Below are 14497 nucleotides of genomic sequence, written 5' to 3' on the forward strand. Positions count from 1 at the left end.
CATGTTTCATTAAAATGTACAGCTGTGTGTCATCTGCATAGCAGTGAAAGTTAACATTGTTTTCGAATGACATCCCCAAGAGGTAAAATATATAGTGAAAACAATAGTGGTCCTAAAAACGGAACCTTGAGGAACACTGAAATTGACAGTTTATTTGTCAGAGGACAAACCATTCACAGAGACAAACTGATATCTTTCTGACAGATACAATCTAAACCAGGCCAGAACTTGTCTGTGTAGACCAATTTGGGTTTCCAATCTCTCATGGCTCACATCAACACCATCATCCCAGACACCCTGGACCCTCTCCAATTTGCATAGCACCCCAATAGATCCATAGATGACACAATCTATATTATACTTCCACCTGGGCAAAATGAACACCTGTGAGAATGCTATTCATTGACTACAACTCAGCTTTCAACACCATAGTGCCCTCCAAGCTCATCATAAAGGTAAAGACCTTGGGATTAAACACCTCCCTCTCCAACTGGATCCTGGACATCCTGACTTGCCGCCCCCATGTGGTGAGGGTAGGCAACAACACATCCGCCACAATGACCCTCAACACGGGGGATTCTCAGGGATGGGGGCTTAGTCCCCTCCTGTACAGACCTTGCAGTGTGGTGCCAGGACAACAACCTCTCCCTCAACATCAGAAAGTCAAAGGAGCTCATCGTGGACTACAGGAAACGGAGGGCCGAGCACACCCCCATCCACATCAAAGGGGCTGTAATGGAGCAGGTTGACAGAGTCAAGTTCCTCAGTGTCCACGTCACTAAATAATTATCATGGTCCACAACCACCAACACAGTCGTGAAAAGGGAATGACAACGCCTCATCCCCTGCAGGAGGCTGAAAAGATTCAGCGTGGGTCATCAGATCCTCAAAGTTCTACAGCTACACCCTTGAGAGAATCTTGACTGGCTGTACACCACTTGGTATGGCATCCAATCGCGAGGTGCTACAGAGGGTAGTGCTTATGGCCCAGTACATCACTGGGGCCGAGCTCCCTGCCATCCAGGACCTCTATACCAGGCGGTGTCAGAGGAAGGCTCTAGAAATGGTCAATCTCCAGCCACCCAAGACAGACTGTTTTCTGTGCTACCGCATGGTAAGCAGTGTCAACGCACTAAGTCTGGAACCAACAAGAACCTGAACAGCTTCTACCGCCAAGCCATAAGACTGCTAAATAGTTTGTCCGGATAGCTATTGATTATCTGCATTGACTGTTTTTAGACTAACTCGTTAGACTCATCACATACGCTGCTGTTACTGTTTATTATCCTGTTGCTTAATCACTTTATCCCTACCTACAGTGCCTTCAGAAAGTATTCATACCCCGTGACGTATTCCAAATGTTGTGTTACAGCCTGAATTTAAAATTGATTAAATGTATTTTTTTCTCACCCACCACACAATACCCCATATTGACAAAGTGAAAGCATGATTTTTGACATTCTTACACATTTATTGAAAATGAAATACATAAGTATTCACACTCCTGAGTCAATACTTTGTAGAAGCACCTTTGGAAGTGACTCTATCTAGGTAACTCGAAGAGCTTTTCACAACTGGATCGTGCCAAATTTGCCCATTTTATTCTTTAAAAAATTCTACGAGCTCTGTCAAATTGATGGTTCATTTCTAAACAACTGTTTTGAAGCAGATTTGAAAATATGGAGACTGGTACTTATTAATTATTTGTTACTTTTTTTGGGGCTTGTAAGTAAGCATTTCACTGTAAGGTCTACTCGGTGCATGTGACAAATAACATTTGATTGACTACTTCATCTCTGTAGCCCATGCATACAATTATCTGTAAGTTCCCTCAGTCGAGTAGTGAATTTCAAACAGATTCAACCACAAAGAACAGGGACGTTTTCCAATGCCTCGCAAAGAAGGCACCAATTGATAGGAGATATTGAATATCTATTTGAGCATGGTGAAGTTATGGATAGTGTATCAGATAGTGTATCAGTATACCCAGCCACAACAAAGATACAGGCGTCCTTCCGAACTCAGTTACCGGAGAGGAAGGAAACCTCTCATGGATTTCACCATGAGGCCAATGGTGACTTTAAAACAGTTACAGAGTATATAATGGCTGTGATAGGAGAAAACTGAGGATGGATCAACAACATTGTAGTTACTCCACAACACTAACGTATATACTAACAGAGTGAAAAGAAGGAAGCCAATACAGAATAAAAATATTCCAAAACATGCATCCTGTTTGTTACAAGGCACTAAAGTAATACTGCAAAAAATGTGGCAAAGCAATTCACTTTCTGTCCTTAATACAAAGTGTTATGTTTGGGGGATTGGAATCTGGTAAAAGATAAGATCTGGTCAAATATATATTTTTCCATAATCTTTGAAATGCAAGACCAAGATCACAATGTATTATTCCAGGTTAGGTGAAATTTTGATTTTGGCCACTAAATGGCAACAGTGCATTTGGACATTCTTAATTTAACTAGGCAAGTCAGTTAAGAATAAATTCTTATTTACAATGATTGCCTAGACCGGCCAAACTCAGATGAGGCTGGGCCAATTGTGTGCCGACCTCTGGGACTCCCAATCACGGCCGGTTGTGATACAGTCTGGATTTGAACCAGGGTGTCTGTAGTGACGCCTCAAGCACTGAGATGGGGTGCCTTAGACCGCTGCGCCACTCGGGTGCACGAAAAACTGATCCAATGAACCATTGTATTTCTGTTCAAAATGTTGGATCAAGTCTGCACAAATGTGTCTAATTGGTTTATTGATACATTTTCTAGTTCATAACTGTGCACTCTCCTCAAACAATAGCATGGTATTATTTCACTACTGTAAATCGGACAGTGTAGTTAGATTAACAAGAATTTAAGCTTTCTGCCCATGTCCTGGGAAATGTTGGGTAGCCATTTGATTAGATGTTCAGGAGTCTTATGGCTTGGAGCTGTTTAGAAGCCTCTTGGACCTAGAATTGGCGCTCCGGTATCCCGTGCTGTGCGGTAGCAGAGAGAACAGTCTGACTGGGGTGGCTGGAGTCTTTTTGACAATTTTTAGGGCTTGCCTGTTATGGCCCCAGTGATGTACTAGGCCATACGCACTACCCTTTGTAGTGCCTTGCGGTCGGAGGCTGAGCAGTTGCCATACCAGGCAGTGATTCTCTCGATGGGGAAGCTGTAGAACCTTTCGAGGGGGAATAGGTTTTGTCATGCCCTCTTCATGACTGCCTTGGTGTGCTTGGACCATGTTAGTTTGTTGGTGATGTGGACACCAAGGAACTTGAAACTCTCAACCTGGTCACCTTTCACATATCTGCATTTAGATAAGATATTTACATCCAACATTTAATTGTGTACATGATTAGCTTTGTTTTGATCTTTCGGGTACCATCTTGGGTCTGGAACGAGCAACCTGGTAGCCAGATATGGCTATATTGAAGTGTCAACTGCAAACATTCTCACTGCACTCAATAGTATTGGGGTGAAGCACTATATGTGAAAGGTCAACATCTAGATAAGGTGAGTTCAGTTGAAATGTCAAAACACAGACAGGGAGGATTACTTTGGTGAAAACTGCTGTCAAACAGCAGAGGACAGTACAGACAAACAAGTACTAGAAGGTGATGATAGGCTGCTCCAGGCAGCAGAGCGGTCGGGTAGGCTGTTTGGAGTGTTTATCCGACTGGATTTCTAAAATCAAAGTTGCGCCCTTGGTTATGAGAACTTTTGGCAATTTGACTGATCTTTTGCACATGCAAAGCACAATGCATGCAAGACATAGGTTAGTAATCGAGGTAGACAGTATTAGGGAGCCAAGAACAGTGGAGACATTATGAATAATGAATCAATATAATTGCAAAATATACTGAACAAGAATTTAAACACAAGATGTTAAGTGTTGGTCCCATGTTTCATGAGCTGAAATTTTAAAAAAATACAATTTTGTTAAGGAGTATTTCTGTCCGTAATAAAGCCTTTTGTGGGGAAAAACTCATTCTGATTGGCTGAGCTAGGCTTCCCCCTGCCTAATCATGTGAAATCCATAGATTAAGGCCTAATTTATTTATTTATTTCAATTTGACTGATTTCCTTATATGAACTGTAACTCAGTAAAATCTTTGAAATTGTTGCATGTTGTGTTTATATTTTTTGTTCAGTATATATTTTTTGTCTGCATTGAGTTTGAAGTACAGTGTTTTTTAATATACTTAAAATGTTGTTTAAAACAAACCCCTCCAAAATTGTATTATGGATTTGCTTCATATGGTACAATCAACAATAAAAAAGGATGCCAGGTAAAGCAGGACATTCCAGCCAGTGTCATCTCTTGAAATAAGTGTACTCCTACAGGGCTATGGCAGAGAAGGAAGAGGAAGTGAGACATCACACTCCCTATTTTTTTCTGGTTCATACAGTCACTGAACTAAGCAGACCAGACCCGGCTGCTATGCAGAGTACCACAGTGTGAGTCATAATAACCCATAAAACCTAGCGGTCAAACAGGGAAATGGTTCCAAACATTTTTCCACTGTTCATTTTTCCCAAAGAGGTTTTTAGAAACATTTAAAATAAGAACTGTGTTTTGTGTCGGCTTACGTGACGTTTTGAGAACCTTGTAAATCTCTCTAGGACAAGGCGTGCCTCCATCTTGTCACTCCCCCACTGTTGTGAAAAATATTTTCTATGCTGTAGAAATACATATTATTAATGTCTACATAAATTTTTTGCCACATTTATTTTATTACAGACAACATAATGCATACTTTTAAATTATATTATGTGAGCTAAACAAAAATAAAATAAGAATTTGTTCTTAACTGACTTGCCTAGTTAAATAAAGGTTAAATAAAAAATATAAATAACAAATAAATGGCCAGGGTTTATATTCATCATTGGAGCCACCACATTAAGCAGACCGGACCTGACAACTTTTTCAATGGTTAACGGCCCACATTGGGACATCTTCATTTATCCACTATCTTCGGCTATGGCTCGAGGCTAGCTAGCAAGAAGGAGGGCATTAGATTAAACTGCCCGGGTTGAACCCGGCCAGAGAAGATGAGGACGAGAGAGGACCAACTCGGCGGACCATCTATCTCCTTCCAGCAGGTGGTGTTTTTTCATTGTTTCACTCACCAAAGCAATGAGTTTTTGTATGGAGGTCAATGAGTGTCGAATTTGTCAACAAAAAATGTAATGGCTTATTTGCAACGTGAGGTCTGTGTGAACAAATATAAGTTTCAAAATGCTTAAGCTGTTACAAGTACACTGATATAAATAGGACATGTGATATCCCGGCAACTTTGAGAAAAAAAACAATTTTATATCGAGATGGCTATGCATTATATCAATGTCAATGAGGCTAATAGCACAGCATCTCTCTCAAATGAATACTGGCGGTTGAGGTCAACAACCCTCATCGATTATTAAAAAATATATATATATATTATTAATGAAATATATCCACCAATCCAAAGAAAGGATAGGCGGGATCTAGACAGCCCGCCGTGTCGCTTTGTGGAGAATGACTCAAATTGACAGCCGAGTGTATCGTCAGTAGATCCATAATATTTGACCCGGCTATGACCCATCACGTGACCGGGCGGAGTCGGTGAGGGAGGCGCGCCATGTTCAAATCAAACTGGATTCTGCTCCGCTCTGAATGGAACACCGTTTGGGTCTTTACGTGTCAAAACGGATACACATCAATTAACACTATTTGACGCGTTAAATAAGCTTTTAATTTGACACGTCCGCAAGCCAAGCGCCACCACTACTATCAGTAGCACTGCCAAAGCTGTACAAAAAAGTCTGCAAACACCGGCCACGAACGATGTTTTATAATACCGCGTTGGTAATAAAGTATTATTTGTTCGACTGCAACTTCTGGGGTAGCTAGCTTTAGTTTGGTACCAAGCTAGCACCAATACAAACAGAATAAAAACAATGACCAGTAACTTAGAAACTGCAGTCATTTTCATTATTCTTAGCAGTGATTTATGAATCATTGTGAGCAAGTATTAGCTAGGTAGCCAGCCACCTGCTGTTCGCCAATTGAAATGGAACTTCAGTTCATGAAAATAAATAGCTAGCCCGCTACTTAACCGTGCTGCCCAAAGCTATAACGTTATTTTTTTATTTCACCTTTATTTAACCAGGTAGGCAAGTTGAGAACAAGTTCTCATTTACAATTGCGACCTGGCCAAGATAAAGCAAAGCAGTTCGACAGATACAACGACACAGAGTTACACATGGAGTAAAACAAACATACAGTCAATAATACAGTATAAACAAGTCTATATACAATGTGAGCAAATGAGGTGAGAAGGGAGGTAAAGGCAAAAAAGGCCATGGTGGCAAAGTAAATACAATATAGCAAGTAAAACACTGGAATGGTAGTTTTGCAATGGAAGAATGTGCAAAGTAGAAATAAAAATAATGGGGTGCAAAGGAGCTTAATAAATTAAATACAGTTGGGAAAGAGGTAGTTGTTTGGGCTAAATTATAGGTGGGCTATGTACAGGTGCAGTCATCTGTGAGCTGCTCTGACAGTTGGTGCTTAAAGCTAGTGAGGGAGATAAGTGTTTCCAGTTTCAGAGATTTTTGTAGTTCGTTCCAGTCATTGGCAGCAGAGAACTGGAAGGATAGGCGGCCAAAGAAAGAATTGGTTTTGGGGGTGACTATAGAGATATACCTGCTGGAGCGTGTGCTACAGGTGGGAGATGCTATGGTGATCAGCGAGCTGAGATAAGGGGGGACTTTACCTAGCAGGGTCTTGTAGATGACATGGAGCCAGTGAGTTTGGCGACTAGTATGAAGCGAGGGCCAGCCAACGAGAGCGTGCAGGTCGCAATGGTGGGTAGTATATGGGGCTTTGGTGACAAAACGGATTGCACTGTGATAGACTGCATCCAATTTGTTGAGTAGGGTATTGGAGGCTATTTTGTAAATTACATCGCCAAAGTCGAGGATTGGTAGGATGGTCAGTTTTACAAGGGTATGTTTGGCAGCATGAGTGAAGGATTCTTTGTTGCGAAATAGGAAGCCAATTCTAGATTTAACTTTGGATTGGAGATGTTTGATATGGGTCTGGAAGGAGAGTTTACAGTCTAACCAGACATCTAAGTATTTGTAGTTGTACACGTATTCTAAGTCAGAGCCGTCCAGAGTAGTGATGTTGGACAGGCGGGTAGGTGCAGGTAGCGATCGGTTGAAGAGCATGCATTTAGTTTTACTTGTATTTAAGAGCAATTGGAGGCCACGGAAGGAGAGTTGTATGGTATTGAAGCTTGCCTGGAGGGTTGTTAACACAGTGTCCAAAGAAGGGCCGGAAGTATACAGAATGGTGTCGTCTGCGTAGAGGTGGATCAGAGACTCACCAGCAGCAAGAGCGACCTCATTGATGTATACAGAGAAGAGAGTCGGTCCAAGAATTGAACCCTTTGGCACCCCCATAGAGACTGCCAGAGGTCCGGACAGCAGACCCTCCGATTTGACACAATGAACTCTATCAGAGAAGTAGTTGGTGAACCAGGCGAGGCAATCATTTGAGAAACCAAGGCTGTCAAGTCTGCCGATGAGAATGTGGTGATTGACAGAGTCGAAAGCCTTGGCCAGATCAATGAATACGGCTGCACAGTAATGTTTCTTATCGATGGCGGTTAAGATATCGTTTAGGACCTTGAGCATGGCTGAGGTGCACCCATGACCAGCTCTGAAACCAGATTGCATAGCAGAGAAGGTATGGTGAGATTCGAAATGGTCGGTAATCTGTTTGTTGACTTGGCTTTCGAAGACCTTAGAAAGGCATGGTAGGATAGATATAGGTCTGTAGCAGTTTGGGTCAAGAGTGTCCCCCCCTTTGAAGAGGGGGATGACCGCAGCTGCTTTCCAATCTTTGGGAATCTCAGACGACACGAAAGAGAGGTTGAACAGGCTAGTAATAGGGGTGGCAACAATTTCGGCAGATCATTTTAGAAAGAAAGGGTCCAGATTGTCTAGCCCGGCTGATTTGTAGGGGTCCAGATTTTGCAGCTCTTTCAGAACGTCAGCTGAATGGATTTGGGAGAAGGAGAAATGGGGAAGGCTTAGGCGAGTTGCTGTTGGGGGTGCAGTGCTGTTGACCGGGGTAGGAGTAGCCAGGTGGAAAGCATGGCCAGCCGTAGAAAAATGCTTATTGAAATTCTCAATTATGGTGGATTTATCAGTGGTGACAGTGTTTCCTATCTTCAGTGCAGTGGGCAGCTGGGAGGAGGTGTTCTTATTCTCCATGGACTTTACAGTGTCCCAGAACTTTTTTGAGTTAGTGTTGCAGGAAGCAAATATCTGCTTGAAAAAGCTAGCCTTGGCTTTTCTAACTGCCTGTGTATAATGGTTTCTAGCTTCCCTGAACAGCTGCATATCACGGGGGCTGTTCGATGCTAATGCAGAACGCCATAGGATGTTTTTGTGTTGGTTAAGGGCAGTCAGGTCTGGGGAGAACCAAGGGCTATATCTGTTCCTGGTTCTAAATTTCTTGAATGGGGCATGTTTATTTAAGATGGTTAGGAAGGCATTTAAAAAAAATATCCAGGCATCCTCTACTGACGGGATGAGATCAATATCCTTCCAGGATACCCCGGCCAGGTCGATTAGAAAGGCCTGCTCGCTGAAGTGTTTCAGGGAGCGTTTTACAGTGATGAGTGGAGGTCGTTTGACCGCTGACCCATTACGGATGCAGGCAATGAGGCAGTGATCGCTGAGATCTTGGTTGAAGACAGCAGAGGTGTATTTAGAGGGGAAGTTGGTTAGGATGATATCACAGCTGGGGGCAGAGGGTGGTCTATAGCAGGCGGCAACGGTGAGAGACTTGTTTTTAGAGAGGTGGATTTTTAAAAGTAGAAGTTCAAATTGTTTGGGTACAGAGCTGGATAGTAGGACAGAACTCTGCAGGCTATCTTTGCAGTAGATTGCAACACCGCCTTCTTTGGCAGTTCTATCTTGTCTGAAAATGTTGTAGTTTGGAATTAAAATTTCTGAATTTTTGGTGGTCTTCCTAAGCCAGGATTCAGACACAGCTAGAAATCCGGGTTGGCAGAGTGTGCTAAAGCAGTGAATAGAACAAACTTAGGGAGGAGGCTTCTAATGTTAACATGCATGAAACCAAGGCTATTACGGTTACAGAAGTCGTCAAAAGAGAGCGCCTGGGGAAAAGGAGTGGAGCTAGGCACTGCAGGGCCTGGATTCACCTCTACATCGCCAGAGGAACATAGGAGGAGTAGAATAAGGGTGCGGCTAAAAGCAATAAGAATTGGTCGTCTAGAACGTCTGGAACAGAGAGTAAAAGGTGGTTTCTGGGGGCGATAAAATAGCATTAAGGTATAATGTACAGACAAAGGTATGGTAGGATGTGAATACAGTGGAGGTAAACCTAGGTATTGAGTGATGAAGAGAGAGATATTGTCTCTAGAAACATCATTGAAACCAGGAGATGTCATTGCATGTGTGGGTGGTGGAACTAATAGGTTGGATAAGGTATAGTGAGCAGGACTAGAGGCTCTACAGTGAAATAAGCCAATAAACACTAACCAGAACAGCAATGGACAAGACATATTGACATTAAGGAGAGGCATGCTTAGTCGAGTGATCAAAAGGGTCCAGTGAGTGGAAAGGTTGGTTGGGGGTCACAGCGATTTAGACAGCTAGCCAGGCCATCGGTAGCAAGCTAGCATAGGATGGAGGTCTGTTGTTAGCCACCTCTTGCGTTCCGTCAGTAGATTAGTGGGGTTCCGTGTGGTAGAGGGGATTAATCCAAATCACACAACAACAACAAAAACAATAGATATAGTTATAGAGGCCCAAGAAGAAACATAATAATAATAAAAATAAATAAATTGTCCGATTGTCTATTCAGATAGCAGCCAGTAAGACAGCTAACGGTTAGCAGGCCGCAGATGGGCGTTCAGGTAACGTCGCGACGGAGGAGCCAGCCGGATCTCCTTCGGGTAGATAACGTCGGCAGTCCAGTTGTGAAGGCCCAGTGGGGCTCCGCGTAGGCAGTAAAACGGGTCCGGATAGGTGACTACAGCCCAGGAGTGATTGATGGAACTCAGGAGTGATTGACGGAGCTGGCTAGCTCCGGAATAATTGATGTTTGCTCCGGAATCGACGAAAGCCGATAGTCACACGGATAGCAGCTAGCTAGCTGTGAGATCCGGGTATGAATGTCCAGAGAGCAGTTGAAATCCAGGGACATGGAGAGAAAAATTGGTCCGGTATGTTCCGTTCCGAGCCGGCTGCCGCCGTACAAAACTGGCAATAGATTTTCGAGCTAAAGGATAGCTGATGACCACAAACCGTGGTTAGCTGAATACTAACGATTTGCCAGTAAAGAAGCTAACTAGCTTCTGAACTAGCTTCTGATTAGCTTCTGGATTAGCTTCTGGGCTAGCTCCTGGCTAGCTTCTGGCTAGCTTCTTGGAGTTTCTGGTTAGCTTCTTGGAGGATTACAGATTTGAGGTAAATAATACTTTTTTATAAATATAAATTGGTGAGATGGGTTGCAGGAGAGTGTTTTGAAGATGAGTTGATGGAAAATAAAAATAAAATGTATGTGAAAAAAGTTGTAAATATATATATATATATATATATATATATATATACAGGACACGACAAGACGAGGACAAAAGACGTCTGAACTGCTATGCCATCTTGGTAATGATCCCGCACCATTATAAGCGGCAAGCTAGCTTTATCAGGCTAGTGAGGCTCGACCGGACCGGGTTATGTGTTGTGAAAATAGCCACAATAAGGATTAGACACAACAGTGGAATTTGCGGTTTGCCTTCAAAATAAAAGTACCTCTTTGAAAGGTATGCAGAAGGTTACAATTGGTGGAATCATAACATATTTAGACTAGATCATGTTAAACAAGGTTGTGACATGAAATACGAGTGATAGTGTAATCAATGTGTAATAACTACGTGAAAAAATTTATGAACGCGTTAAATTATTATGTGACGTACAGTCATATTCAGGTCCTGATTGGTCAACAAGCTTATTTGACACCTCAAATAGTATTATTTGATGTGTATCTTTTTTGACACGCAAAGACCCAAACGGTGTTCCATAGCGCTGTCATATTGGTCGTGTTCCCCTACGCAGGGGAACCAATGGTTGCATGCCACTTTATCGACTGTGCCGTCGGGCAACAGATTGCTATGCCTTGTTCAAAACAACTGGGAACTGGGAAATCTCCAACTTCCGAATTCAATGCATTTAAGTCAACTGGGAACTCTGAAAAAAAGCTCAGACTGAGAAAAATAGCTTTGAATGGTTTTCCAACTCGGAATTCCAAGTCGGGAACGGGGCCTGTTTCTCAAGCTCCAACTTTCCGACCTGAAGGTCGCTGACGTCAAGATTTGACCTTGTTTTTTAGTTTTGTTCCCGGTTCCCAGTAGCTGATACATAAACTATCCAGGCATTGTAAAATCTGGAATGCGTTAGGAATTTCCAGTTATGTCAGCGTGTCTGGACGTCTCTGCGGAGAAGTAGCGCGTCGAGCAAAGTAGGCGAAGACAAATGTTCTGAATGGACAACAGTAGTATCGAAAACTGAAACAAAAAGGAAATTGTCTCAAAATGGAGTGGAGGATACGTGTATGGATGATAATGAATCGCTTCTTGCTGAGTTTGTTATATCTGGAGTACTTCTCCTGTCCTATTCGGTGTCCTGTGTGAATCTAAGTGTTCGTTCTCTAATTCTCTCCTTCTCTCTTTCTTTCTCTCTCTCAGAGGACCTGAGCCCTAGGACCATGCCCCAGGACTACCTGACATGATGACTCCTTGCTGTCCCCAGTCCACCTGGCCATGCTGCTGCTCCAGTTTCAACTGACCTGAGCCCTAGGACCATGCCCCAGGACTACCTGACATGATGACTCCTTGCTGTCCCCAGTCCACCTGACTGTGCTGCTGCTCTGAACATTTGTTTCATGTTCTGTTCTGGCCACCCAACATATGCTCTTTATTCGGAGGATTATTGCCCCAGGACTACCTGACATGCTGTCCCCAGTCCACCATTTAGTTTCAACATTTGAACATCTTGAACATTTGAACATCTTGGCCATGTTCTGTTATAATCTCCACCCGGCACAGCCAGAAGAGGACTGGCCACCCCACATAGCCTGGTTCCTCTCTAGGTTTCTTCCTAGGTTTTGGCCTTTCTAGGGAGTTTTTCCTAGCCACCGTGCTTCTACACCTGCATTGCTTGCTGTTTGGGGTTTTAGGCTGGGTTTCTGTACAGCACTTTGAGATATCAGCTGATGTACGAAGGGCTATATAAATAAATTTGATTTGATTTGAGATGCGTTTGTTAAGTAAGGATGCATATGTGGGAGAAGTGTTGAAAATTATGAAGTATGTGCTTGTAAAAGTGGAGTCTGTCAGAGTGATCTTATTTTGATGAATTGTGTTTCTAAAGAACAGAGGAAGATTGCAGTGGGCCAACATACATGTTGTGTTTTGAACTTTGGAGAAGACCACCCGTCATAGGAGTCCCTTAGGCGTGACAGATATTCCGGTTGAATACCTGAAAAGAATTCGAGGTGTAGTTGGTGCCCAGCGTCTGACCCGCCGGGTGAATGGAGAAGAAGAAGAAAGTCTGTCGGCTCTGTTGTTTTTTGATAAAGAGCAAATATCTACGCATGTGTAGCTTGGTTATGTAAGATACGCTGTAAGAACACTTCTACCCTCAAACCACAAGACTAGTGAACACCTAATCAAATGGCTACCCAGACTATTTGCACCCCCCCCTTTTACACTGCTGCTACTCTCTGTTGTTATCATCTATGCGTAGTCACTTTAACTCTACCTACATGTACATATTACCTCAACTAACCAGCGCATGTGACTAATAAAATTCGATTTTGAAGTGTACGAATTGTAAATGATTTGGCCATGTTTCAAGTGTGTGATGGACAGAGTATACTGAAGAACGATGTGTAGAAGGACGACAGGGTTGCAATTGTGGTGGGAATCATGATCCTGAGTTCCTGGATTGCCCTGTAAGAGTGAAGGAGATTGAGGTGGCAAAAGTTAGGGCGGTCAATTGAATCTCCTGTAGAGGCAATTAAAAGAACAGAGAAAACAAGTGATGCTAGTGAAGATATGTTAGTGGATGCACCACAGCCTGTAGTAAATGTTTGCTTCCAGACAAAATTTCCCAGGTGTGTTAAAAGGTGGATTTTGTTTGCCTTCATTGCTATAGTTATAAACGGTACAACACAAGTCTCAAAGAAGTCTAAGAAACTGGACATTTGGAGACTTTTTAAGGATTTTACATCTGAAGACTTGCAAAGGGTACTGGCGACAGAAGACCCGCCCTCTCAGGTTCCCCTTTGGTCTGTGTAGGGATCAGATTGATTTATTTTTTGGTAGGTTTATTTTGTTTAGTTTTGTGGGACTCCTGTTTCCATCCCGCACAGTAGGTAGCGGGATGTACATTAAATTGTGTGATCGCAATATACCATAGAAGAAGTTCTGGCATGCGTTAGCATTGGGAAGTCAGATAAAGCGTTTTTATCAAAAGCGATTACTTTCACATGTAAAAACACGGAATCCTACTCATTAGTACACGTTATTAATCTATGTCGCTTTTGTTTTGATCCGATTTCGCCGTCGTCCAGAACGGGGCACTCTGCTCCAAATTGAATGCAATCAACGTAAACCCGGTTCACCGGGGGAATTAATCGAATCCCCTCAATGGCGGGGTGCGCGGTCGCACTGATGAAAACCGAGCCGCGGCTCTTATGCACAGTTCATTATCTAGCTTCACACGGGTCTCATTATCTGTGTCGATTGTAGGCTATGTAGGCTATGTGCTGCCGTTGAGAAAATAATCTATATTTTCTATTAAGTTGCCTTCTGTATTTAATTATATATTTTCAGCTACATACACAGGTTGTTTTCAGTTTACATTCACTGTCAGAGCATGGAACCTTTGCGGAAAGAGGCGAAGGATAATCCATCGGCTACAGCTAATCTTCTTTCCAAGATTTTCTTCTGGTAAGGAAAGTACAGTAGCGGCAATGTTTGACAGCTATTGACAGACAAATCCGAATAGGTTTTGACAGTTGCTATGAATGTTCAAGTGTGAATGACGCTTGCAGTATCCCGACGTGTATCCTACCAGCTCCGTTGCCATAGCCTTCTAGAGCGCAAGGACACGGACGACTGCCGGTAGATAAGGTGCTCAGACAATGACCTCATCACTTCTTCTATGAAAGTTTAAAACAAAACTGTCAGTCCACAGGGCTGTTTGGTTTGATTGCTGCGAGTGTGCCTAAAGTAAACATTTACATTTGAACTGTATTTTGGTACTTTGTTTATTACTCTAAAACGAATGGACAGAACATGCATTCAAATGTGTATAAGTTTTAGGCCTTCTTTTTTTTTATGCATGTGTGAATAACAAAAAATCCAACATACTGTTTGTTATCCTCTACCAGTATAACTTACTCTGAACTT

The 14497-nt window shown here is 42.6% G+C and overlaps 1 protein-coding gene across 2 annotated transcripts in view; it reads left to right on the forward strand.

The window, feature by feature from the left end:
* The first annotated feature begins 13746 nt into the window (after positions 1 to 13746).
* LOC115109675 (ATP-binding cassette sub-family C member 4-like) overlaps positions 13747 to 14497 on the forward strand; it is a 46679-nt gene continuing 45928 nt past the window's right edge. For both annotated transcript variants that reach the window (XM_029634886.2, XM_029634893.2), the window contains exon 1: positions 13747 to 14035. In XM_029634886.2, the coding sequence (XP_029490746.1) occupies positions 13962 to 14035 (74 nt within the window). In that variant the 5' untranslated portion in view covers positions 13747 to 13961. The remainder of the gene's footprint in view (positions 14036 to 14497) is intronic.

Source organism: Oncorhynchus nerka, linkage group LG3, assembly GCF_034236695.1.
Source record: "Oncorhynchus nerka isolate Pitt River linkage group LG3, Oner_Uvic_2.0, whole genome shotgun sequence".
Lineage (NCBI taxonomy): Eukaryota > Metazoa > Chordata > Actinopteri > Salmoniformes > Salmonidae > Oncorhynchus > Oncorhynchus nerka.